General features: G+C 37.1%; 1 protein-coding gene across 1 annotated transcript; it reads left to right on the forward strand.

Moving 5' to 3' along the window:
• The first annotated feature begins 2,550 nt into the window (after positions 1-2,550).
• Positions 2,551-18,234, forward strand: zgc:110329 (uncharacterized protein LOC550500 homolog). The gene is made up of 8 exons (XM_041786803.1): positions 2,551-2,834; positions 5,406-5,591; positions 10,353-10,427; positions 10,608-10,703; positions 11,681-11,797; positions 13,254-13,304; positions 15,177-15,293; positions 17,099-18,234. The coding sequence occupies exons 1-8, from the start codon at positions 2,748-2,750 to the stop codon at positions 17,432-17,434; spliced, it is 1,065 nt and encodes a 354-aa protein (XP_041642737.1). The 5' UTR covers positions 2,551-2,747; the 3' UTR covers positions 17,435-18,234.
• The last annotated feature ends 8,718 nt before the right edge of the window (positions 18,235-26,952 follow it).

Consider the following 26,952-nt stretch of genomic DNA (forward strand, 5'->3'; position numbering starts at 1 on the left):
AGTAAAATTCGAGATCCTGGTCTTGGTTTGATTTATATGAATTCCATTATTTTAAAGAAATATCTCTTTGATAAAGTCTTTTCTTTGTCTGACTGTCTTTTTGTGGGAAAGGAGAAGAGTCACATACAACTGATAAACTTACCAGACTGTTAATTATGAAGTTTATCTGCATATAGGGTGAGGTGTAAGGTTTATGCCACAGCTACCCTAAATTAACAGCACTGGTTATAATCAAAATCATTATTTTATGCTTCTGTGAGGGTTAATACATGTATAACTTCTTTAACCAAAGTGATATATTTAATTCTAAAATATAATTTTTTTCCTAATATTTTTTTCATTTGCTGTCTTATATGAAAAAAAAAAACAGAAAAAAAGAGTAAAGCACATTACACTATTCTATTATTATTATTATTATATTATTACACGTTTCTGAACAGAAAAATGTGTTTTAGTGGTTTAATGTTATGCTGGATTGATTTCTGAGTTCTCAGAAAAGCCCATGAGCCGCTGAAATTTGGATATAAAAATGTGTTTTCAGTCAAAAACCTAAAAAACCTTTTATAATCCTATTCAAAAAGGTAAGCATGGAAAGCTCACTGAAAATGACAGAGTCCACAATAAAGTGCTTCATGATACTGCATGGTCTCTGAGACGTATAGGGAAAGATATGATTCTTGGTTTTCAAGTAGCCTACTATATGTTTTACAGCTTAGCTGGGCTAAACTGCCTTATAATCTAGCTCAGGGGTGTCAAACTCAGTCACAGCAGGGGCCTGATTCTGAATGTGGGTCTAACCTGAGGGCCTAACAGGGCCAATATTTAACCATTGACTGTCAACCTAAATGATTTTGAGATTAAAAGGTCAACATGATAAGTTAAAAACTCAAAATCTGACATAAAAAGTCAAACTTACAACTTTTAAAGGTAAAACCCTGACATTTAAAGTCAAAATAATGTTTTTAAAAGGCAAAGTATTAAATAGAATGCTGAAAACATGATTTTAAAGTCAAAATATGATATAAAAGTCAAAATCATGAGTTTTAAAGGTTAAAAATTAGCTTAAAGTCAACGGTAGGAGTTGAAATAGTCAGTAAAACTGAGAAAAAAAAATCAAAATCATGATATTTTACAATCAAAATGTGAGATAAATGTTGAAACGGTGAGTTTAAAATGTCAAAATATGAGATTACATTTCAAATTCATGAGTCTTAGAAGTCAAAATGTGAAACAATGAAAAAAAAGTAATGAGTTTCCAAGGTAAAAAAAATGAGATAAAAGTCAAAATTAGGAGTTGTTAAAGGTCAAAACATGAGCTAAAAGTCAAAATCAGGACTTTAAAAGGTCAAACAAGGATTTAATAATAAGAACTTTAATAAAAATAACTTTATTTATATAGCACTTTTAAAAAAACAAGGTTTTACAAAGTGCTTTCACACTCAGAAAAACAAAGCAGCAAGACAACAAAACACAACAACAACGACAAAAGAACACTCAAGGGAAGATCACCTAAACAAGATCAAAACCAAACTATAGGTTCAGCCCAAGCAACAATATTACTGAGACATTATTAGAAATACAAATCCATGGAAGTCATAAGAGCTTTGATATGTTTCACACGACAACACCTGAGCTGAGACATCCTGGGACGTCATTAAAACAAAGACATCATAAGAACCCACGGGTACCCGGCCAACACAGGAACCCAACCAGAGAACCTGAGAAATGAAAAGAATTAAATGAAAAGTTATAAGAAAAATGAAAAGTTATAAATCTAAAAGGTAAAAAAAGAGATAAAAAGTCAGTTATGAGATGTAAATGTTAAAATATGAAATAAAAAGTCAAACTATAACTTTTAGTCATAACTGTGAGATGCAAAATTGAAAATATAAAGAAAACAAAAATTTCTCCCACATTGCTGTCTTTTTTATCAATTTTTTTATGTTTACTTTTTTCTAATTTTTATGACTCAGCAAGGATGTTATAAATCATTAAGGTTAGGTTTACATTTTTATACTGGAGGAAATCTGCAGACCTCATACTGGTGGGCCACTTCTAATAAAAACATCATATGATCTGGTGGGCCGGGTATAACTGTAGCACGGGCCGGATTTGGCCCCCGGGCCTTGAGTTTGACACCCCTGATCAAGCTGAACATCTCACTTCTTCTTTAAACCTAGGTTTTCAGTAGGCCTGCCAAATGATGAATGTGATTCATGTCAGTAAATCAGTGGCTAATCTTTTAATTTAACACCATTAGTTTTTTAAGTTTTCTTTTAGTTACTTTATCTTTTCTTTATGAAGCCATAAGGAAATTGTAAAAACAATTTTACCATGCATCGTAACACGACCCATAGTTTTTAGGATAAGTTGATTAAAAAAATGTACAGGGTTTTTTTTACTACTACATATTAAATGTATAACTTTTTAATACGAAGAATCTCACAATTAAACCTTCAATTAAACCTGAGCAAATGAAAGCTGGAGATGTGCGCTGCGCCTTTAAGAATGTAGTCAAAACAAAGCGTGGACCAGCCGGCCGTACGGAAGTGGTTTTGTGTCAGGGGTTATCCACAATAGCATGACAGAAATGAGGGCTACATATTCAAAATTCTGTTATCGCTTCTGAACGTTTTTCATTATTTGTTAGCAGTGGAAAAATTTGATCCATAATATTTCCATATAGGTTGAACAAAAAGAAACGTATCGTGCTTGCTTAGTATTCGGCTTTACGCATACAAGCAGCCATGCCGTCCTACTCTGAATTGAGGAAAACCAACCACTTCTACTACTTCATCAAATTTACCTTAAATATATATTCAATGCTCTTTTCGGTAAGTGTTAGTAGATTTTTTACATCTATATCTCATGCGCCTTACATCATGTGAGCGGCAGTAGTGTCTGAGAATAGTAGTGGATGCTAACCAATAGCATCAGTGAGTCATGCTCCCTTATTTCATACAAAACAAATGTGTTTAAATGAACCGACTTCTACAGGCACATACACACCGGTGAAGGCTTATTTTCAGGCGTAATGCGAAACCACCCAACCTCATGATGAATTCGGCTCAACCCCAAAACAAGGACAACGATCCTCTGTATATATTATTTCAATTTTACGTGGAGGTCCCTTTCTATCAAGGGAACGTCCAGCTGAATAGGTTTACGGGTTCAGACTGAGCTAACGTGATTTTTAGTTGGAGTTCATCTCTGTGCGTTTGAGGAACACGTTTTATATTTACCAGAGGAATTTACTAATGTCCAAATAGTTACAAAATCAGGGCTGTATTTTTCGTTTAACGATACAACATATTTGTCCAATAAATTGCCTTATTTTCCAATGGGATTTGGTATAGCTGTATAGAAACAAGCTAGCAGGTGAATGGTTCGAGTGTTAGACATTACTATTGTAGATAACACGCAGCCATGTAAATCTAAAGTGCTGTTTATAAAATATCTGTTTGCGTCTATTTATGCTGCAGTGGTATGTTAGTGTTTAATTATTTTATCGTGAATATAGAGCCATCATTTGCTCGCAAACACCACGGTGGTGCAGGGCGTTGGATCCAGTTAAAGGGGCGATAGTGGGTAATTTGTTTCGCCGACAGAAAATGGTAGCGTTTGTTAGTCATTCAGTCAGTGTCGCTTTCTGATACGAGTGAAATGATTTGCACAATCTCCGAAATTTGTGTCCTGGCGATATAAATATGAGTTGTTTTATGCCTACAGACCAGCCTTAAAATCCTGACTGAGTAAACAGGAAATGCTTCTTCTTCAGGGACAAACATTATTAATCTACACCTCACTCTGTTTTGAATGGGTTCATGATAGGCCCATGTTGAATTTGGAAAGTTACGTGAAGCCTAACTTAAATGTCTTAAATATATTGTAGCATTTAGTATGTATAACGGTAATTCTACAGAAATGGGCATTTTTCTACCCCTGGCCCATTCACTGGAATTTTACACTTCAAAGAAATATTAATTTCTTTCCCCATGATTATGTATGGATGGCTATGGCGGGATCTTAAGGTCAAAATATGAATTTTCTGTCTTGTCATAAACAAATGATATATACACGCCTTTGGATAAATAATATAGAAGACTGGAAAAAAATTAGTCAAATATTATCAATCATAAATGAAAGCGATTGTCCCTCAGACATGTCACTGGTGTTACCCTATTAAAAATTTAACGTGTTTTTAAATTTAAAAAATTCTGAGGGTCACTGGACTTCCTTTGTCTCTTTCTTGATGATCTTATATAGAAATGCCTCGCCAACTGATCCTTCAATTTTTCACAATTATTTCAAATTATCCCCTTGATTTTATATGAAGCTTTTCGGCATCACTATTCCATTTTCTAGTAAGGAAATTGATCAAAAATAGATTACAAATGTATTAAATATTATTATTTTGTGAATATATCCTGATCATCAACACATGGTTTTGTCACAGTTTGTAAAATGCATTTTCCTGTGAAAATGTCTGTCAGGTGTTACTTTCTTCATGTGTATCACAATTATGATCAGTAACACCAGTGACTCCCTTGCATAGATGAACTTTGTTCAAAGCTGTTTATCACATTATTTTGCCTAAAATGGCACCAAGATTTCATGATTTTGACTTTCTATATCACTGTTAGTCCTCTTTAGGTCAGGTAAAGCCTAACTGCAACTGATGACTGTGCAAACAATGTATAGGTGTTGATGGGATCAGTTACAGTCCCATCCAAAAGTGTTAGAGCAGTGAGGCCAATTCTTTTATTTTTGCTGTAGACTGAAAACATTTGGGTTTGACATCAAAAGTTGAATATAAGACAAGAGATCAACAAGTCAGCTTTTATTTCCAGGTATTTACGTCTGGATCTGATACACAACTTAGAAGATAGCTTTATCTGTAATAGAACACCACATTTTTAGGCGAGCAAAATATTGGAACAGATAGACTTAGAATAGATTTAAGTCAATAAGACTTAATATTTAGTCACAGATCCTTTGTTTGCAGTAACTGCATCAAGTCTTCGACCCACTGACATCACAAACTTTTGCATTCTTCTTTTGTGATGCTTTTCCAGGCTTTTACCAAACCCCCTTCAGTTGCTTGTTTTGGGGGGTTACTCCCATTTCCTCTTTAGCAGGTAAAATGCATACTCTATAGAGTTTAAGTCTAGAGATTGACTTGGCTAGTCTAAAACCTTTACCTTCTTGTCCCTGATAAACTCCTTTCTTGTTTCGGCTGCATTATTTGGCTGCATGATGAAGGATCTCCCAACCAGTTTGGTTGCATCTTTTGTTAAACTAAATACTTAAGAAAAACTGAAATTTTCTGTTTAGACACACTTCACTCAAACTTCACCTCAGAGTTCATACTAATGTTTGAAACTCCTCTTCTTTCTCTTTTAAAGCTGATGGGTCTTTGTGTACTCTGTGTGGGGGTGTATGCTGAAGTGGAGCGGCAGAAGAATCGGACCCTGGAAGGCCTTTTTCTGGCTCCTGCTGTGGTGCTCATCCTGCTGGGATTGGTGATGTTTACAGTGTCCGTGGTGGGAATGGTTGGATCCCTCAGGGACAATAAAACCCTGCTTCACATGGTAGGCATGAACGAGGAAAGGGTTCAGCCCTGTATGCACATCCTTTTCCAAAGTTAGTTTTAAACTGAGTTGAAAATTCAGACTGATAACGGTGAATTAAACTGAATATAAACACTTTAAAATGATAGCTCTCCAAATGTATGTGTTATGCTCTACCACAGCGATTCCCAACCTGGGGTCCAGGCACCACTAGGGGGCACCAAAGATCTCAAGTGGCGCTGGGCTCTGCTATGATGTTAAAATTAGATGAGCATATATTTTTCAAACAATAAAGACACATAATGCCCTTTGTCCAAATCCTTAAATTTTTGTGAAAAATGTTGAAATTTTTGAGTTTGTAAAGTTGTACGTTTATTAGAAACCAAGCCGGGTTTCTGAGTAAAAAAGGTGTACATTTGCGAAAAAATAGAAATTTCAGAGTTTAAAAAGTTGTAGATTTTGATATTATAAACTCAAAAATTTCAAGTTTCTAGAGTCTTAAATTTATGAGAAACCAAACTGAGAACAGTGGCTAGATAGGTCCAGTTTACAGAAATGTCTCTTCTTAGTCCAGATGATAATGATAATTTGATGATTTTTGGCTGAAATCACAAGTATTGGTCAGTCCCAGTGAAGTGCATCATTTAATCAGGCTCTCAGCTGCAGGACTTATGTAAGGAAAACTGGTCTGATTTTCTTCCACACAGTCAGATATTTTTGACTTTATTATCTCAAAAATTCTAAGTTTTTGTTCATCAAAATTTTCAACTTAAAGGTGCAGTGTGTAATATTTAGCCTAGTAGCATTTAGTAAAACAAACATCTTGAATTTTTGCATTTTGCATGTTTCCATGGCGTCACAGAAGCGACCAAATAACAGATACACTGTTTTTTTTTAATTCCACTGGTTGCCACAGTTTTCACCAGAGAAACATGCAAAATGCAAAAATTCAAGATGGTGGTGCCCGTGGAGGGGACCCTCCCCATGTATGAATAGATTGCTTATTCTGAGTTAATATAAAACACAAACACATTTTTTTTAGGTGGATAAACACTAATTAGGATAGACCTACCTGTAGACATCATCTTCATCAAGACATCAAGTTTGTTTGTTTTACTAAATGCTACTAGGCTAAATATTACACACTGCACCTTTAAAGGTTAAAGTATATTATTTTTATGTACATTTCTGACTTTTTAAACTTGAAAATCAGAATGTTTTTCTTTAAGATATTAACAGAACCTTGTTATTTTTTTCTATTTTTTTTAAAGAGGCACCACTTCATCATTGCAATAATGGATTGCTTATTCATAGATCTTTTTAGCATGAACCTTTTAAGTAAGTAGGCATATTGTGTTGGGTTTCTGCCAGTGAAAATAATTAAAATGTAAGTTTATTTTGATCAAGTGGATCCAGGGGGAGGCTTAGCTTGTTTAAGATACAAGTAGGGGGGCCGTAAGAAAATAAGGTAGGGAACCACTGCTCTAGCTGAATATAGATCTTGTATACACGTTGTTAAATTTCTACAGCTATGTCATAAAATCATGCAATCACTCTGTTAGGGATATATTTAACTGAATTCCTTTTTGCAGTGGCTATTCATCTAATTAAACTAAATTTGATAACTTAAATCAAACATTATTAAACGGCCACAGATGGACCGTGGGGATGTAACCTTCGCAGGCAAAAGAAGTCCATGACCGTTCCAAAGATCTGTGTTTCAAAAGATTTGATTTCCAAAAGACAAGCAAGCAAACAAAACAACAAAGGTAAATTCGTGGCTGATGCTGCTTCTCTCGCACTGGTTAAAAACCTTGGTGCATGTTGGTCCTCTACCTACATACGTACCATGAATTCAGACGACACTGTAAATGTAGCTCAGGTTCCTCCCATTTCTCCGGATCTTTGCTGAGATGTTTCTACACCTTCATTGGAGTCCACCTTTGGTAAATTAAATTGATTGGACATGATTTGGAAAGGCACATACCTCTCTACAGAAGGCCTCACTGCTGACAATGATATAAGAGCAAAACCAAGCCATGAGGTCAAAGGAACTGCATTCAGAGCTCAGAGACAGGAGTGTTACTAGGCACAAATCTGGAGAGGTCTACAATAACTTTGTGTTACAATGAAGGTTCCCAAGGGCACAGTGAAATAGGAGAGAGGTTTGGTACAACAAGGACTCTACTAAAAGCTGGTCACCCAGCCAAACTGAAAGATCAGGGGAGACGGGCCTTAGTAAGAGACGTGACCAAGACCCTGATGGTCACTCTAACTGAACTCCAGAGATCCTTTGTGGAAATGGGACAAAGTTCCAGATGGACAAACGTCACTGCAACCCTCCACTGATATGGGCTTATGTCAGAGTGTCTAGATGAAAGCTTCTCTGTCCAAAACACATGAAAGCCCCAAAAACTCAGCCCCAGGTTTTCAGACCAAAGCAAAGACAATAAACACAAATGGATGAAATGTTAAAGATTCATATTCAAATTCAAATGACACAAACTGTTAATGAAAATCGTGCAGAACCGTGTGCCCTCCATCTCAAGCCCCAACTGAGAGCTATCAGAATGACATTGTAGACATTATGCAAAAACGAAATTAAATCAACACTCTACTGGTTCAACACAACCTAAGCTCTGTCCAGAATAGTCTCGTGTTTGATGGAGATCCTCTGTAATACAGGTCCTGCTTGAGAGCTTTTGAGAATGGAGTGGAGAAGAAGACAAACAACTGGAGTCACTACTTGTATTTGTCAAACAGTACAGCAGGGGGCAGCCTAGAGACTTAATGCACAGCTGCCAACATCTGCCCTCAGATCCTGGGCATCATGGAGACAGAAGTGTTTTAGTTGAGCATTGTTGAAATGGATTTAAAATTACATCTGCTTACATGGAAAAGATCCTCATGTCAGAGTGGCTAGATGGAAGCTTCTCTTCAGTGCAAAACACATGAAAGCCCACTTAGCTTTAATTTGGAGTTTTTTTCCAAACACCATGCAGGCTTTCATCTAGCCAGCAACATTGACATTTTCACCTGCAACAGGTACAAAGATATAAGCATGACGACTTAAAGTGGTAATCTCTTGAAAACATTTCTTTTCAAAGCAGAGCTCATTCCATTTGAATATTTTGAGCCACACTCTATTTCCAGCACTTGAAGCTTTGCATCTCTTAGAGCCAGTTCAGTTTCAAGTTCCAGGTGTTTCTTTCCTCAGCTTTTACTCTTGAGCTTCTATTAGATATTTCTTTTTTAAGGCAGCAACACGCTCCACTAGAGCCACCTTTTCAGCTTTGGCTTTAATGTGTGCAGAAGCTGTAGAGGAGGTTTGTGACACCGGAGAGTTTATCTTTGTTTTACACTTGACACACCATCTTTCCTTTCCCAGCTGTCTTTGGGTAAGAGGCAGGGTACCCCCTGGACTGGTCGCCAGTCAATCTTTCCAAATCATGTCCAATTAATGTAATTTACCACAGGCTGACTCCAATCAAGGTGTAGAAACATCCAGAGAAACGGGAGGAAGCTGAACTGAATTTCAAGTGTTTTTGCAAAGGGTCTGGCAACTTATGCAAATGTGATATTTCAGTTTTTTTTAATTGTATAATCAATTTGCAATAAAAAAAACTCAGTTTTGAATTTGTCATAAATGGGGCATTGAGTGTAGATAAATGATAATACTACCCAAGGTGACAGCGTTACCCAATCACCCTGCTAAACTAAGATACTAATAATAAAAAGCTAAATTTACTAACAAACGAGTAGCAAAATAAATTATTATTAGAAATATTCAGAAAATAAATATTCTAAATAAAGAAAAAACTATTGAAAGTAATCAAACAAAAAAATTTAACAGATATATAACACATAATAACAAAATAGATACAAATAAATGGCTCCTACACTTTTATTTTGGTTGTGGTGTTGTTTTCAAAGCTGACTGCTTTTTTATTTCATGAGAGATATTTCCTGAGAAATAATGCACTGCCCACTAGGAACTAATACACAAAAAGAACGTAGAATTAATAACTAAGCTGCTGTTAAAAAAAACAGCCTGAAATTTGTCTTTTAAAGTAGAATTTTTGGGGAGATTTACCAAAAAATGTAGCCGTTAGATTTTTTAACAACTGAAAAAAAAATCCATGTAACAGGATTTTTTTTTATTATTGATAATACTATAAAAAAAAGCTTTTGGTAACAAAAAAAACTTTATATGAAAAAAAATCATAAATAAGCAATTTTAAAGGGAATGTCTCTGACTATGTGTTAATGATGAAGGAGTTTATTTGATACTGAGAATTATCTAAGATAAAACTGAGGACATTTCCTTCTGTGTGCATGTTAAGCCTTTTTTTAGCCTAACTTTTAATTCTTAAAAATCATTCCAGCCCTTTCCTCTAAAGATGTCTTCCTAATTGTCTCTTTTGTCAGTGGCCCCAAAGTCTCAATGCACTTAAATTAAAGAAAATATGTAAATAGATGAAACATAAGTAAAGGCAGAAGACCCTCTAAATATGATAATAAATGGAGTACTTTGAAATGCACCACAAATACATGCAAATCAAATGCCATCACTGTGTGCTAACATAATGTCTTTAATATTCAGACAGTTCTGTATATAAATGCACCTCAAATAAAAGACAATATAAGGCAGGTTCTAACTTTTCTGTAGCACACTACTACATCTGTCAGGATTCTTTGGAGGTGTTGCGAGCTTTTGTTAGTTTTGCATCATTTATCATTGAAGATAGCCGTTTTAACATTGTTTCTCCTCTCCCTCTACAGTTTCTCTGTGTTCTCTGTGTCCTGCTGCTTCTCCAGGCAATTGCACTGACTACAGCACTCATCTTTGAAAAAAAGGTAACTCGTTTCACATGTTTATACCTCCTTGTATAGTAAAAGCTCTTCCCCTAAGCCACAGCCTGGTCATCTCTTCTTCATAGTGGTTTCAGGCATCAGGCATCATCATTGTGAGTTCTCATAACCATGTTCCCTCAAATGTGTTAATTCTGTAATGTTTCTGCTTTTCTTCTTTTCTAGACATCTGCCTTGTTTCAGAGCAGTATAAGAGAAGGAATTAAACACTACTATGATGATCTGGACTTTAAAAACATCTTGGACTATGTGCAGCAAAAGGTAGTATAATGTATTATCAAGATAATGTTGACTAATTGTTGAATACTAACAGTCTCCTTTCACAGGATGAGTATGTCTAGAGACCTCTGATGTTTTGTAATAATAATCACAGAGAAGGCCTGTGTTAGATCCTGTGGAAATATACCATGATGTTTGTAATTTGGTAAAAATTCCAGTGCAAATTACCCACCGTATACTAGCACACAGAGCCCCGCTCATAGTAATCTGGAGTGTGATACGTACCACTTAAATTAAAATGTCCAGTCAGCACAGTCAGTATGGTTCCTGATATGTCTGAGACAAACATGTCTGTCATTGTCCAGGACAGTAAATTGAATTTCTCTGTGCTGCATGTTGAATCTTCAGATGCATCTTTTTTTTTTAAGTATTAGAATCTCACAAAACACTAGTCCAAAAAATATTGATAATGGAGAAATGTTGACCTTCTGGAAAATTATGTGCATTTTTGCACTCAGTAATTGGTTGGAGCTCCTTTTACCCAAATTACTGTATCAATACATCATATCATTGGAGCCCATCAGTCTGTGGCACTGCTGGGGTGTTATGAAGCCCAGGTTGCTCTGATAGCAGCCTTCAGCTCGTCTGTAATGTTGAGTCTCTTATCTTTCTCTTGACATTTCCTCAGAGATTCTCTATGGGGTCAGGCCAGTTGACTAGCCAATCAAACACAGTAATACCATGGTCAACAAATCAGTTTCTGGTGGTTTTGGCTTCACTGTGGGCCGATACCAAGTCCTGCTTGATAAGGAAAGCAAAATCTCCATAAAGCTTCTCAGCAGATGTAAGCATGAAGGTCTCTAAAGTCTTTTGTAGACAGCTTACAGCTTTGACTTTGGACTTGATGAAACCCAGCTGATACTTGAAGTGATTTAAAAGACTTTGGTCTTGATATTTTCGTGATGAGAATTAGAATCATAGTATTACTGATTTTAATGTGTCTTCTGTTTATATTTCAGTTTTCATGTTGTGGTGGGGACGAGTACAAGGACTGGGGAGTCAACCAGTATCATTTCTGTAATGGCACTGGTCCACTTGCCTGTGGAGTACCATATACCTGTTGTGTTCGCCGTAAAGTAAGTTCTAGAAATACGCATAGAGTGGCTTTAAAAAGTCTTCATATCCTGTTTAAATGCCAAGATTTATCCTTTTAAAATATTTCCACCATCTATATCCTGTGACATATACAATTCAACTGAAAATCAACCAAAATCTTTCAGGAGGAATTTATCAAACATGTTTTTCAACACAACAAAAAGCTGTTTGCATAAATATACACACCCCTAGACTATTTCTTCTCATAATCTATCAGTATACCCTATCTTGACAAGGCACATTTTGTCAAAGGGGGGGTTAAGCATACTGATTACCCAGGCCCACAATAGTGAGGGGCCCTTGGGAAGCCTGCAATGAGAAGTGTGTTTTTATTTATTTTTTCTTAGTAATCGGTGTCATTATTGAATCAAAAGCAATTAAATGAATTGGTCAACAGACTAAAATTTGTATCAAATAGAGTTAACTTAAAAACTGGGGGGGCCCTGCTCCTCCCTTAAAAACGTCCAAATGGTATAGTCCTGCACCGCAAAAATAATGCAAGTAAATTTAATTTAACCATAGTAAAACCATTGCTCGTACATTGGGGAATTATGGTTCTGAAATACATTTAAATTCATTGATATTTGTAAAAATGATGGAACATTTGTTGCTTGGCTCGCCAGTTAAGGGGGGCCCAAAACCCCTAGCTACACCCCTGGGCACCTACACCACCAGGTAACTGGATCTCTCCTGCTAACCAGTCTTGACCAAAGTTTTTCTCCCTCTCTTTCTCTCTGCTTAGTCTCTATGTGTAGATAAATATGAGTACTCCAATTCATAAATGTGTGCCCCCTTATCCACAGTAAAAGGCACAACATTATCACCTGAGTTAAAATGGCTCATTATATTTTGTTTTATCTCTTATGTCCACTGCCGAAGCCCGCAGACTCAAACAGCTGCTCAGATATGCTGAGGTGGAGGAGCATACTAGCAAAGGCTGGCATTGCAAAATAATGCTGAGGGTGAAAAATGAAATCCAACAAAAATGCTTGATGCAGCGCACAGTTTAGCCAGCATTGTTTTTTGACCAATTTTTACCTAAAACTTGCTAAATTACACAGAGTAATTACACTTGTTAACAGTGCTGTAAAGCCTAGCTTCTCAAAGCATTTTATTATTGAAGGGGAAACACACTAAAATCTCTGGAGGCTAATGGCACCTCATGCAGCCCAACCTAAAAAAAATCTGATATATGCCTTTAGTGTTACAAAAGTGATTGAGTGGGACAAATTTGAACTTTTTTTATATTATGAAACAACCCCAAACCCTCTAGCCCCCCAAAACACACAGGTTTACTTCCAAGCTGGTAGCAGACAGGAATACACTGCATGCACACAATGTTCACAACACTGTATCGCCCCCTGGTGTTGTATCCTGTCATCTTAACTTAGTTCAAAGACATGTTTTTGATTTTCTCACTCTTCTCTCTTTTAACAGGTAGGAGAGGTCATCAACACGCTATGTGGTTACAATACTCTGAGTCAGCAGGTAAGAAAACAGACTGGTTGCTTTATTCAAATTGCCCTCACACAGCACCCTTACCCCTCACACAGTGAGGAGGAGGATCTTTGTCTGACCACTAGAGATCTTAATTTTTTCCGTAATTTAAAATTCTGTTCGTATCTCGGATTAGAGCCACAGTAATCAACCAAGTAATTGAGAGAACGATGAGTGGATGTAATAACTATAAAAACTTTGGGTATATGATTCATGATACTTACATACTTAACATGCTGCACCATGATACCTATAGCACCACCAGGTGGTCAGTTATTAAGTGTATAGCATGAAAGCTAATAACTTACTAACAGTTAGCACGTGAATACTTGTATTTGCACAGCCTGTTCCTTTAATGATACTGATCATTTTCCATGCTGCAACCTATGGTCAATTCAGAACTTCATCACTCTATATTCTTCAAAATATGTGTAATCAATGAACTACAATGACTGATTATTCAAATTATTCCAAAATTGGCGCTAGACACTTGCTATCAACCATGTTGAACTTTTATTCTGATCCATCACAGTATGTGCCCATGGTGACAGTAAATGTTTAACTGTAATCACTACAGTATGCCAAATGATTAATTTTTAGCTCAATATTTGATCAAATATTCCCAAAGATTTTGACAGTAATTTCAAAGCTTTCATAATGTTTTAGTTTTTTTAATCAAAATTTTATGATAGATTTTTTAAATATGACAACTGTTTAAAGTTTCATGGCAAAAAAACCCCAAAAGTTTCTCATCTGATATCATTGCCTCAGATTCTGGAAATGTCTGAGTTATACCCACTCCTCACCTGGCTGAGTTGGTTAGACCAGTGGTTCTCAAGGTGGGGGTTGGGACCCCTTTTGGGGTTGCAAGACACTGAGAAGGGGTCACCTGATAACTTAAAAATACAACAAATACTTTAGAATGAATTAAAATTGTATATTTTACCTGTATTTATGAAAATTTATGCATAAAATTAGCTAGATGTAAAATAGAAACTTGGTGAGATTATGCTGAAATCAAAGTATGTTTAAAAAAATCTAAAATGTAAGTAAGCCCATGCATTTAATGTGCACGTCTGTGTTAAACCATGCTTTAACCACCTCCAGGTACAATGGGGATCCCTGGTCTCTGACCCTGATATTTTGAGGGTCTCAGGCAAAAAGGTTTTAAAATTCCCAGGTTAGATGACTGACTAGTGAGTCCCACAAGAGAGTAAAACGGTTTCAAAACCAATATATCCTCACAAATGCTAACAGATACTAGCCTTTTTGTGTTTTTAAAAATGAGCATCGTCGTTCACTGGAAAATCTTTCACATTAAAATGTTTTAAATGATAAACTTTTAAAATGTCACATGCATTTGAAACTTCAGCCTGCACCTTTTCGTTAAATTCAATCCCTCATTTTTTTTGTTTGTGGTGAAGGTAAACTTCCATGTTTGTCGTTGGGAGTGTATTTTTTTTTTTTTAAATACTAATCGAAACAAGCTAACTAATTAGGTGAAAACAGGTTTTCAGTAAAGCACCTTTTATTTAAAATAAAGTCAAAGTAAACCAAAAACTTTGAACTTTCATCGCAAAAAGTTTTTTCCATGTTTTCATTGCCTCATCTGGTAGAAATGTTTGTGTGGCACTCATTCCCTCCGTGGCTCAGTCAGATAGGCACCTGACTGTCCATCAAAAGACCCGTGGTTCAAGGCCAGGTAGTCACCGTGCTTCTGCACTAACTGAGGCTCCAGCAGCAACGGTAACAACTTATGATTGCAGCTAGCCAGCTCTCACGCTGCAATTTCTAAAAGTTGCCACATTCTAGTTTTGTATGGAAGTGGCTGTAAGAACTAAATCATGGTGTTTTTCTCTTTAGCGGGAAACTCTGCATGAGCTGATCCATGTGCGAGGCTGCATTCATGCGGTCAACCTCTGGATGAGTGACAACATTGGAATAACTATTGCTCTCTGCTGTGCCGTTGGGCTGCCCCAGGTAATCTTAAACACACTGAAAATATCTTTTTCCAAAAGGATGCTTTTAAAGTTGACCCTCATGTTTGAACTAACAATTCCAAACTGCTCATTTAAATTTCTGCTCACACCCAGCAAAATAATAGCTTATATGATTGTTTTCTTTGCTGAACGAATGGCTGTTTCAGCAATTCTTATCAGTGTTTGCCAAAACTAAAAGTGATGAAACAAGTTTGGGGAAATTCCTATACTTTTATTCTTTTTTATAGATGAACTTCTCTCATTCAATTACAAATGTCTCAGTTCTTTCTATGAATAAATTTAGGCTCATTTCATCCCCACTAGAGATAAGTCATCCATTAATTATCGGTACAAAACAGCTGCATCACAAACCAAAACTCCAAGAAGAGGTATGTTCATTTGTCAGATAAAAATAACCACCTGCTTCTGCTAAAAATATACACAGAGGGTTTATGGGAGAAATGTCTTACTTTTTACAGACTTATCTTATATTAGGAATAAAGGTATATTTTCCTGGTCCTTTGAACTGTTGCTCAGGAGCAAATTTCTTTTTATAATTTCTTTCTGTGAATAATTGGTTCTTAATGCATATGGCAACATAAACGTTGAGGTCACTGGATTATTGCTGACAGTGTAAATCCTTGAGTGAATATGTATACAAATGAGGATGAAATTATTACCCCCCATGAAAGCTTCACCTTTTCCAAAGTATTTCCCAAGTGCTGTTAAACAGAGCAAGGAATCTTCAACACAGCTTTTCCAACATCCTAGGTTTATTTTGAAAGCTTGCATTATTTTACTTTGCACACAGAAACAAAATCATTTGTTTCTAGCATGGACTTTGGTCTTCAGTTCACCCCACAGATTTTCAGTGGGATTTAAGTCAGGGTTTTGTGCAGGCCAGTCAATAAGTGTCATTTAGTCTTTTGAAGGTAGTTCTTATCCAGGAGCCACGTATGTTTTGGATTTTTGTCATGTTGCAAGACAAAGCAACGACCCAGATCAAGTTTTCTGGTGACTTCTTGAGGTTTTCTTTATATGTCCTTATTTCTTCACGATTCCTTCCACCTTTATGAGATTCCCAGTTCCAGACACACTGCAGCATCCCCACAGTGAAACTGTGGGGACAATGTTCTCATCTCCCTTCTTTCTCCAAACATAAGCAACACCACTGTGGCCAAAGAGCTCTAGTTTGGTCTGATTTGACCAAAAGACATGCTTTCAGTATGCAGAATCTTTCTCCAGGTTGTCCTTGACAGACTTCAGTCTGGCTTGAAGATGTCTTTTCTTGAAGGTGTCAGACACTGTTCTCTTTTTGGCTCTTAGGAAAAACTTGAATAGTTTCCTTTAAATTAAATAATTTATTTTCCTTTACAAATGTTTATCTTAAATACTTGAAACAGAACTACCAATCTTTCATGTGAATCCATAGAGCTCAGATTATGAAGGAGTAGTAAACACAAAGAAATTATCTCAATACTAATTTATTTACTTATCCCATTCTAGGATTCAGTAATCCTTAGGCCTTAGTAAGAGAGGTGACCAAGAACCCGATGGTCACTCTGAGCTCCAGAGATGTTGTATGTGGAAATGGACAATGTTCCAGAAGGACAACCGTCCTGCAGCCCTCTGCTGATCTGGGCCTCTCCTAAGTGAAAAACACATGAAAGCATGCTTAGAGTTTGCAAAACACTCCTAATGAAAGCCAAAGTGAAGAAGCACCTTATGAATTCACTGTAAATGACACATAATTGGTTTGTAAACTTTTGCTGCTTCTAGTAACACGATCGTACGCCTACTTTACAGCTGCTGGGTATCATCCTTAGTTGCGTTTTCTGGAATCTACTGGTGGACATGAGCGAATCAGCTGACATGGTGGACTTCAAGATCAAGAAAAAAGAGGTTAACTACAGCGAGCTGGATCTGTCTGGAGCCGGCTGGTGTATGTGTCTGCCGAGGGATGGTGGCTACTTGCCGGTCCCTGCCTCTGAGCCTGAACTTGACCCCATTGACATTCATCTAGAGAAGCTCAAAAAGCAGCCCCCTCGCACACATGCTCAGCTTCGAGAAATGCAACAGTCTCGGTCGGCCACTGGGCTGGACGAGGTCGATGTTGGCCGAAAGCAGAAAAGGGAACACTGAGGGGTCTTTTTGCCTTTTTTCTGCCGTTTGGTTTTTGCCTTTTTCATTGTAATGAAGTTTTGGGTTGTATTGTATTTTGTTATGGTTGCTTACATAAGTCAATAGAAGAAGAGACATTCTGTCAGTAAAGGACATCAAAAGTACTCTGGGCCAAATTAGAAACGTGCAAACTGGGCTTTTAAAAGAATCTTTTCTCGTTTGTGATGGTGTACATTCTGTGATTTATGGTATTAAATCACAAGTTATTTATATATTTTTAGCCTTTGAAATTGAGATAAGTCTCGTGCTAAAGCTTACCTCAGGCTGTTTAATAAATAGCCCAGTAGTCAGAGCACAGATCTATGTGGTGTATAAAGTAATGGTAGCTTGATGAAGTTTAAAGTGTCTAAGACATAGGAATAGCCAACTTTGTCTTGAGTGTAGCATTTGTGTCAGATGTGTACAGTTTGTGCATTATTTTGTTTTACTATGATTTTAATTTAATTTTGTGCAACCAGTGTACATTGTAAGACTGATAGTTGTTTATTAACAGGGGATGCATGTTTTGTACTATATATGAAGAAAACAAAACAAAAAAATGTACATGATAGGCTCTCATCGGGGGGCTTCAGTTCTATCCATTTTTAAATCAACCTTTTTATTCCATCTTTTTATGTAACAACTAAAGGGATTGTACAAACTTTAAAAACCCGTGAAAAGCTACACTAAATTGTTTGTCTCTTTTGGTTATCAAAGATATGCACTGTTTTTGAGCTTCCCCCCTAGCTGCTGCCTTGTATCAGCACTACTCCTATTGTCAATAAAGCCAAAATTGTGTACTGATTTTTGTACTCATTTTCTGCAATATCTATTGCATAGATCGAGAGAGAGAGAGAGAGAGAGAATATATTTATGATTGTAAGCCACACCCAATACATTGTGGTCTCCTGTAAAATGCCGTTATGTATCAAGAACCTTCATGTCCACTAAAAATCCCTGTTTTCTCACTGAAACACTACTTATAAGAAGTAAAGTTCATACCCAGTTAATAAAGACAAGTCTTAGCCGTCGTGCTCCTTAAATCTGGGGGAGCTCCTGTCCCCCCAGATTTTTAAGAAATTAATGTTCTCCCCCATGCATCTTAATATTATTCGATTTTTTTATTTTGTATACAATTAAGTAATGATGAACATATTCATGAAACATATTTCAATATGGGTGTTTTACCCCTCTAATTCCATAAATGTCCCTTATACACAAGCCCCACTTCCCTTAATCGGTTTGATCCAAAAGTTGCCACACAAGCTCAGCTCATGGACGACAGGTAGGTATATGGAGCTATTATTGTTGCAAAAGTTTTACAAGTGCATACAAAGATCTGTGCACAAATCTGCACATTCGTTGGCAGATTTGAAAATACATTTACAAATCCACAAATGCGTGCACAAATACACAAATGTGTGTACAGATCTGCAAATGCGTGCACATATCTGGAAATATGTGTTCAGATCTGATCATGTGTGCAAAGATCTGTAAATGCTCTCAAAGATTTGCAAATTCGTACAAAGATCCACAAATGCGTCCACTAATCTGCAAATGTGTAATTGTGGACTTGGTTAATTTTAGTTCAGAAAACTCTTTTTTTCTTTTCTTCAAGTTGTCAAAATCCTCACAAGCCATCAGTTACAACTGAAATCTACCTCTCAATTGGCTGTCATACACACGTGACTTGCAACAGTTGTACTGCGCACGATCCGCAAATGTGTACTCAGATCCGTAAGTGTAAGGACTGGGTCTGTTGCCCTCAGCGCAGGCTCACAGGCAAGGCTGCCTTCCTCATTGCATCGTCATCACACGGAAGGCAGCAGTTCAGCCTTTTTAAAAGCTGTATTTAGCATCAACATGAAAGGAGAAATATTGTTGTATTATACTGTTATTTTTCTTATTTTTATTGAAAGAGTGAAGAAAATAATGACAGAGTCACCTGGCTCTGCCCAGTGTGCTGATCCTGCACCTTGAGCAAAAACTGTCCCAGCATGATGTCTCTTTGTCCCCAGTGTACAGCAGGGAGCAACTATTTAATAAAAAATATATTCCATCAGATAGTCTTCATTGACACGGCTAAACTATATATTGAGTCGAGCTTCGAGGTTTCATCAGCCTACCTCTCCTTACTGCTGACAAAACGAGTGAAGACTCCCTCTACCGCAGCGCCTGTCATCCACTACCGCCTGCGCATGAGCAGATTCTGGCCTGATGCTGATTTACAGAAAGCATCCAGCATAACAAACACGGTGTTCAGTTACTCACCACGCATTCAAAATAACGTTGCCCACGGTGTAAAGATACTTTCCTTCCAAATGGAACCATTTGCTCAAAGCTGAGGGAAAGTAATCAGCAATTATATAGTAAAAACAAAACATAAACTGAATGTTTGTAATACTTGCAGTATTTAATTAAGAAATGAACACAAAAAACCCATAAAGTTAGGGAAAAATGAACCAACAATACTTCAATACAAGATGAAAAAAGTAGTGATAGAATATTCTTGTTACAAATGTACACTTTCACTTGTGGAAGGATCAAGATCAGAAATTAAGAAAAACCAAGTGTGAATTGTATTGATTTGAAAGAAGGTTTAAATATCCAGTTACAATTACACATCTAAAAATGATAATAATAGTATTACCAATAATTCACTGTCACTATGGGGTGAAGAAAAGTTCACTCTTTGGTGGGTGGCTGTACCATCTGTGGGACTGTGGGAGAATTTACAAGAGTTCATTTTTATATTTTTAGAAACAGACATAAAAACATATTCACATCTATGTAAGCTCATATATATGCCGTGGAATAAAACATTTCATACGGTGGTTTTGAATCAGGGGTGGCAAACATGCACTATGTGGGTTGTATCAACAAGTTGTAAACAGGAAGGAAACACAAGATTATCAGCCAAGAAGTAAAACCACTTGCACAACACCATGCGCAGTTTAGAAATATATCAAATAGAAAAAACAATACATATTGTTGCTTGTTCTTTGCAAGACATTAATGAAGGGGACAGACTGTGTTTTGCCAAAATCTTAAGAAGAATTGCTAAATGCAGTAAAAAGATACTTTAGTGTAAAACTACTGATCATGTCATTTAAAAAGTAGCTTCAATCCATTTTTATTTTATGTTGACTCATTCATATTGTCTATTTGCATTTAAGCTTTGAAAACATAAATGCTGGTTCAATACATTAGACAAAATATATTTCTAAGCAAGAGCAGTCAAATAATAAACATTCTTAATTGAGATTTATCTCAGAATCCCTGTAGTTAATAGCAATTTACTGCAGTCATTTCTAATTGCATTAATCACAGTTTTAATCTTTTTTTTTTTTTTAAACTAGAAACAAGTTGAAGGTAAAGTAAATGCTTGATAACAAAAGGTGCAGATGACTTCTGACTGGTTCACTGAGCTGTCTGAGTATTTAAAAAGGACATGAAAAATTAAAGATCAATGATGGACATTTATTTCATCACTGTGGCTGTAGGGAAGAGTTGAAATGGCTTAACCAGAGTGTGTTGAAAGAGACAAAGTGTGAGATTAATCGGGATTAAAATAATAATGCACTAATTACGGATCTGAATTAATCGAAATGAATCTTAATAGCTGCCCATCCCTGGGACGGATGATCTTGCACTCTTTCTTTCAGGGTGGGTGTAACAGTCTTAGCCTGAAGGAGCTGCTCAGGGCCCCAACAGTGTCATGCAGTAGGTGAGAGGGGTTGTCCATGATGGATGTCAGCTTGACCAACATCCTCCTATTGCCTGCTTCCTCCAGAGTCCAGGGGACAGTCCAGGACAGACCTGTGCCTCTTGACCAGCTTATTCAGTCTTTCTCTGTCTCTCTCTGTGCTCCCTCCTCCCCAGGCAGCCACTGAATAGCAGACACCATCATACTATCATAAAATGTCTGTGACAGAGTCCTGCACACTCCAAAGGACCTCAGTCCCCTCAGCAGGTGCAGATGACTTTGCCCTTTCTTGTACAGGACGCTTATATTGTTTGACCTGTCCGCTTTATTGTTGAGGGGAACCCTCAGGTATTTTCTATATGTCTCTACCCTCTTAATGTTCAGTCTCTGGATGTTCATCAGTGCAGTCTGGGTGCCAGCTGACAGATTACAAAGCCGATGATAATCTGCCTGTACTCCACTGGAGGAGTCAAAGAACATGACCCACACAGCGTCCCAGGGTTCTCCAGGTGAACCGTGGATCTGTACAGCAGGTATATATCTGCGTCACCCGCCCTGATGTCTGGTCTTCTCTACGGACTTCAGCAGATGAAAGGTGAGGGCCACAGGTATGAAGTAGTTCAGCTCTCTGAGGTGCAGTCTTTGGGGCTGGAACCACGCAGAAAGTCTTCCTCTTGACTCAAGCTCAGGTTAAAGATGACCAGAAGCACCTTGCATTTTGTACAGTCCTTTAGGAGTCTGGGCTGATACCATCAGGACCTGTTAAAGAAAGCACATTGTAGATTTATTGATCCCTTAAAAAGTAACATTTAGTATTTACAGTTTCCCAAATGATGTTCGTTGAAATCAAAACTTCCGAAAAAGACCGAAACCATTGGTAAGGAATGTTAAAATGTTAACATTTTAACTACTTGGTTTTGAAGGTAAACTCATTGAAAATAATGGTCGGATTCTCAAGATTTGGTTATGATCTTAAATTATGGCAGTATGACCTGATAACATTTCAAATTTCCCATGAAAAGTCAAACATCACAACATTAAGAATATGATGTATAGGTGGAGGCCTAACAATAAGACCTAAAAAATCAGAACTTGATGCTCACCTGCAAGCACTTGTTGCAGTCGAGAGCAGGGCAGCTCTGGCCTCCAATCGCTTTAGGTATCCAGTAGTTACTCGATGACCCAGTCTGAATCCTGGCTCAGCTTCCATTTGGAGATTGAGGGGCATCGGGGTCTTCTTACTGGATGAACACTGGGTGAGAGGAAAAGAAAATAGGTTCAGTTGTAGGCAAGGGTTCATACCCTCCTGCAGTCTATGGCCAGAGACAAGTCCAGGTCACAAAAGGCTGACTTGTAGGTGCAGTCCTTCTACCTGGAAGACTGTCATATATAATTTTACATGATAGTTGTAAAATAGCCACGAGTATCAAAAGTATCTTAAAAAAGCTGTCCCTTTTCCTAATCTTTGGGAACTTTGGACTAGTGGTAATGAACTGGTCAAACCTCAGGACCCGCCATCTCCAAAAGGACAGATCCTGACCAAAATTTTTGAAGAATTTCAACCACATAGATATATTAAATGCTGCAGTTTTGACCTTCGATTGGAGAAAGATATTGGGCAAAACAAAAATGTTTCAAAAGTGCATTATTTCAGCATCTGTACATCATGGTCACAACCCATCCAAAATTGGGCTTAAGTTAGAAATTATCTGGGTGAAATATGGCATGAGGGTGTAGGGTCCCAATTTCCTCTTACCTTCAGCTGTGGTCCCTGGCATGAAGATGCCTTGCTCAACTTCTCATGTGGACAGAGGAACCAAAGACCATCTCCTTGTAGAGGCCATGATGTACAACAGCAGCAGTGCAACCCTGAAAATTTTGCCAAAATGCCCAATGCTGCAGCAGTGAACATTTTGGCAACTTCTTAAGAACAGCAGAAGTATACAAATTCACAAAGGACTGCAAACATGACCAGTACAGTACACACATAAACAAGGCAAGTTATCAGTATATGCCATGACTTCTGGGTCATGTTATTAAAGTCTTCATCATCATCCAGGTTATCATCGTTTGGTTATCTTCATATTGCTGGGTGACTTTGCAGGAGCAATAGAAACCAGGTCTGATGCCTCACTGGCTGTCATAGTTCTCCCTCAATGTTAGGCTGTCGTTCCTTCAAGAGCACTTTGTGAATTTTACACAGTTTTTCCATTGTTTCCTAGTACATCATGAGCATTACTGATGATATGACATTTTCCTGAGAGCAATTTGAATTTCGTTGGTCCATTGTAGGTCAAAGTTTCCTTGAAAGCACTTTGAGAACATTGTTTTTTATATGCCATTGGTCCATTGTTGGTCCAAGTTTCCTTGAAATCACTTTGAGAACATTGTTTTTTCATCTGCCGTGGGTCCATTGTTGGTCCAAGTTTCCTTGAAATCACTTAGAGAACGTTGTTTTTTTATATGCTAGTGGTCCATAGTTGGTCCAAGTTTCCTTGAAAACACTTGGAGAATATTGTTTTTTTTTTTTTTCTTTGCATTGGACCATTGTTTATCCAGGTCTCCTTGAAAACACTTTGAGAATACATTTTTTTTTGCCGTTGGACCATTGTTGATCCAAGTGCCCTTTAAAACACTTTGAGAATATTGTTTTTTTGCTGTGGTCCATTGCTGGTCCAAGTTTCCTTGAAAACACTTTGAGCGTATTGTTTGGGTTTTTTTGCCTTTGGACCATTGTTGTCCCAGATTCCTTGAAAGCACCGAAAATATCGTTTTGCTGTTGTTCCATTGTTTCCTTTGAAGTATTTTCCCCACATGATTGATGTAGGATCACTTTGAATTTTGTTGTTCAGTTGTTTGTTTCCCTTGGAAGAACATTTTAACCCTTTGATTCTTTCTATAAATACGTTGAACACATCTTATATTTTTTTTGTATTTGACATTTTGGATCAGATGCATTTCTTGATATTGAGAAAGTCTGAATTGTTTTTCTTTTATTGAAGACCCTGGATTTAGTTTGTTTTATTATTTCATTTGATTTCAGTGATTGTATTGATTTTTTTTGGTAGTATAAAAGACAGATTTTTCTCTCATATTGAACACTTTTTGAACTTTGAAAAGTTTTATCCTTTGTTTTTTTTCATTTAGAACGGATCTTTTTTTTTTCATTTGAATTCAGAGGTTTTGTGACATTTATTTTGTATTATATTGAACAAACATTGCTTTCTCACTCATACTGAACAACCCTTTTGAACCCAGTTTAATTTTTTTTTAGGTATTTTCCTTTTTGCACTTCTGATTTTGAATTTATTAGTAATTAATTATTGTGGTTGTTGTAAGTGACCAACCATGCACCATGTAGGAACTTAATAAACTTGACTCACCCGGTGATGGTGACCTACCTGCTGCATGACAGAAGTCGGGGGCTGAAGAGTGGAGGTGAAACCTCCTGACAAAAGAACCCTCTGAAGGGTGGAGGTAGACTCGCAGGTCAAGGAACTCTCTGTAGGTTCAAAGTGGACCAACAGGTCAAGGAACCCTCTTTAGGGTAGAAGTGGACCAACAAGTCAAGGAAACCTCTGAAGGGAGGTAGTGGACCAACAGGCCAAGCAACCCTAAGAAGGGTGGAAGTGGACCCACAGGTCAGATGAACCGTCCACTTGGACACTAACACAAGGCTGACCAGTGGGGGCCTTCTGATTGTGGGTCAAAGTAACAGTTGCTCAGGCTGTGAATTTTAATTCACAACATCATAAAAACATTACCATCAGCAGATTAAAATGAAAGGCCTATTTCCATCATGAATTGTTTTGTATTAGCATTAGCGCAGTGAAATAAAAAAAGGCCTATTTCCATCATGAATTCTTGTTTTGTATTAGCATTAGCAGAGTGAAATAAAAAAAAAGGCCTATTTCCATCATGATTTCTTGTTTTGTATTAGCATTAGCCGAGTGAAATAAAAAAAGGCCTATTTACATCATGATTTCTTGTTTTATATTAGCATGAGCGGAGTGAAATAAAAAAAGGCCTATTTCCATCGTGAATTCTTGTTTTGTATTAGCATTTGCGGAGTGAAATAAAAAAAGGCCTATTTCCATCGTGAATTCTTGTTTTGTATTAGCATTAGCCGAGTGAAATAAAAAAAGGCCTATTTCCATCGTGATTTCTTGTTTTATATTAGCATTAGCAGAGTGAAATAAAAAAAGGCCTATTTCCATCATGATTTCTTGTTTTATATTAGCATTTGCGGAGTGAAATAAAAAAAGGCCTATTTCCATCGTGAATTCTTGTTTTGTATTAGCATTAGCCGAGTGAAATAAAAAAAGGCCTATTTCCATTGTGAATTCTTGTTTTGTATTAACATTAGCGGAGTGAAATTAAAAAAAGGCCCATTTCCATCATGAATTCTTGTTTTGTATTAGCATTAGCAGTGTGATATAAAAAGGCCCATATGCAAATAGAAAAAAACAGTGACAAATTCACTAGGGTCAAAAACTCACTAACCTCCTTTACCAGGTCATTGGATATCTTAGTATTCATGGTCAGGTCCAGGTGTGGGCAGGGATCGTTGTCTCCTCACAGCTCATCATGCATCAACAGTACTGTCCAACAGTCCAACAACAGTCCATATGCAAGTTGTACATACATAGTGAGTCTTGTGCCTAAATTCACAAGCATGTCCTCAGTCCGTGTCAAGGATGTGTGTGTGTGGAGCTTCCCCACCTCTAGTATACTGTTTGTTAAATAATAATACGACGTGAGTAATAAAAGAGAGCTTGTACTTATTCGTCTCACAGTTTTGCACCCTAAAACATCTCTGTGAGGGCAAGCACTCATGCTTCTGATCAAGGACATGGGATGGGTCCGTTGTGATCGTGTCAGCCAGTATGAGGTGTTGCTTGGTGCAGCTGCTAAAAAAACAGTTCAACAATCTGCCCCACCATTTTTTTATTACCATTAGCAGAGAGAAATAAAAAGGCCCATTTCCAGCATGAATGCTTGTTTTGTATTAGCATTGGCAGTGTGAAATAAAAAAGGCCTTTTTCCAGCATGACTGCTTGTTTTGTATTAGCATTAGCAGTGTGAAATAAAAAGGCCCATTCCATCATAAATTTTTGTTTTGTATTAGCATTAGCAGTTTGAAATAAAAAGGACCATTTCCAGCATGAATGCTTATTTAGTAATCGCTTTAGCAGTGTGAAATACAAAGGCCCATTTCCATCATGAATTCTTGTTTTGTATTAGCATTAGCAGTGTAAAATAAAAAAGGCCCATTTCCAGCATGAATGCTTATTTTGTATTAGCATTAGCAGTGTGAAATAAAAAGGCCCATTTCCATTATGATTTCTTGTTTTATATTAGCATTAGCAGTGTGAAATAAAAAAGGCCTTTTTCCAGCATGAATGCTTATTTAGAAATCGCTTTAGCAATGTGAAATAAAAAAAGGCCCATTTCCAGCATGAATTCTTGTTTTGTATTAGCATTAGCAGTTTGAAATAAAAAAGGCCCACTTCCAGCATGAATGCTTGTTTTGTATTAGCATTAGCAGTGTGAAATAAAAAAGGCCCATTTCCAGCATGAATGCTTGTTTTGTATCAGAATAACATGTTCTATTGACTCCTCTTCCTGACACTCCTCACACAAGCCAGTATCATGCTTCTCCAGCAATTTCAATGCTTTGTTTAAGGCACAGTGTCCTATCCTTAGCCTTGTCATCACCACCTCTTCTCTCCGGCTTATACCGCCGATCGTTGAAGCTCTGACCTTTTGCTGAATCTGATACAGGTGCCTTCCT

The sequence above is a fragment of the Cheilinus undulatus genome, linkage group 5 (genome assembly GCF_018320785.1).
Source record: "Cheilinus undulatus linkage group 5, ASM1832078v1, whole genome shotgun sequence".
NCBI classification, from domain to species: domain Eukaryota; kingdom Metazoa; phylum Chordata; class Actinopteri; order Labriformes; family Labridae; genus Cheilinus; species Cheilinus undulatus.

What these genes read in the sequence shown, in the direction of transcription:
- zgc:110329 (XM_041786803.1), top strand. Translation starts at nt 2,748, where the DNA reads ATGCCGTCCTACTCTGAATTGAGGAAAACCAACCACTTCTACTACTTC. An exon ending in ATAAAACCCTGCTTCACATG is followed by an intron (nt 5,592 to 10,352) that starts GTAGGCATGAAC and finishes CTCCCTCTACAG; the next exon opens with TTTCTCTGTGTTCTCTGTGT. An exon ending in CCTGTTGTGTTCGCCGTAAA is followed by an intron (nt 11,798 to 13,253) that starts GTAAGTTCTAGA and finishes CTCTTTTAACAG; the next exon opens with GTAGGAGAGGTCATCAACAC.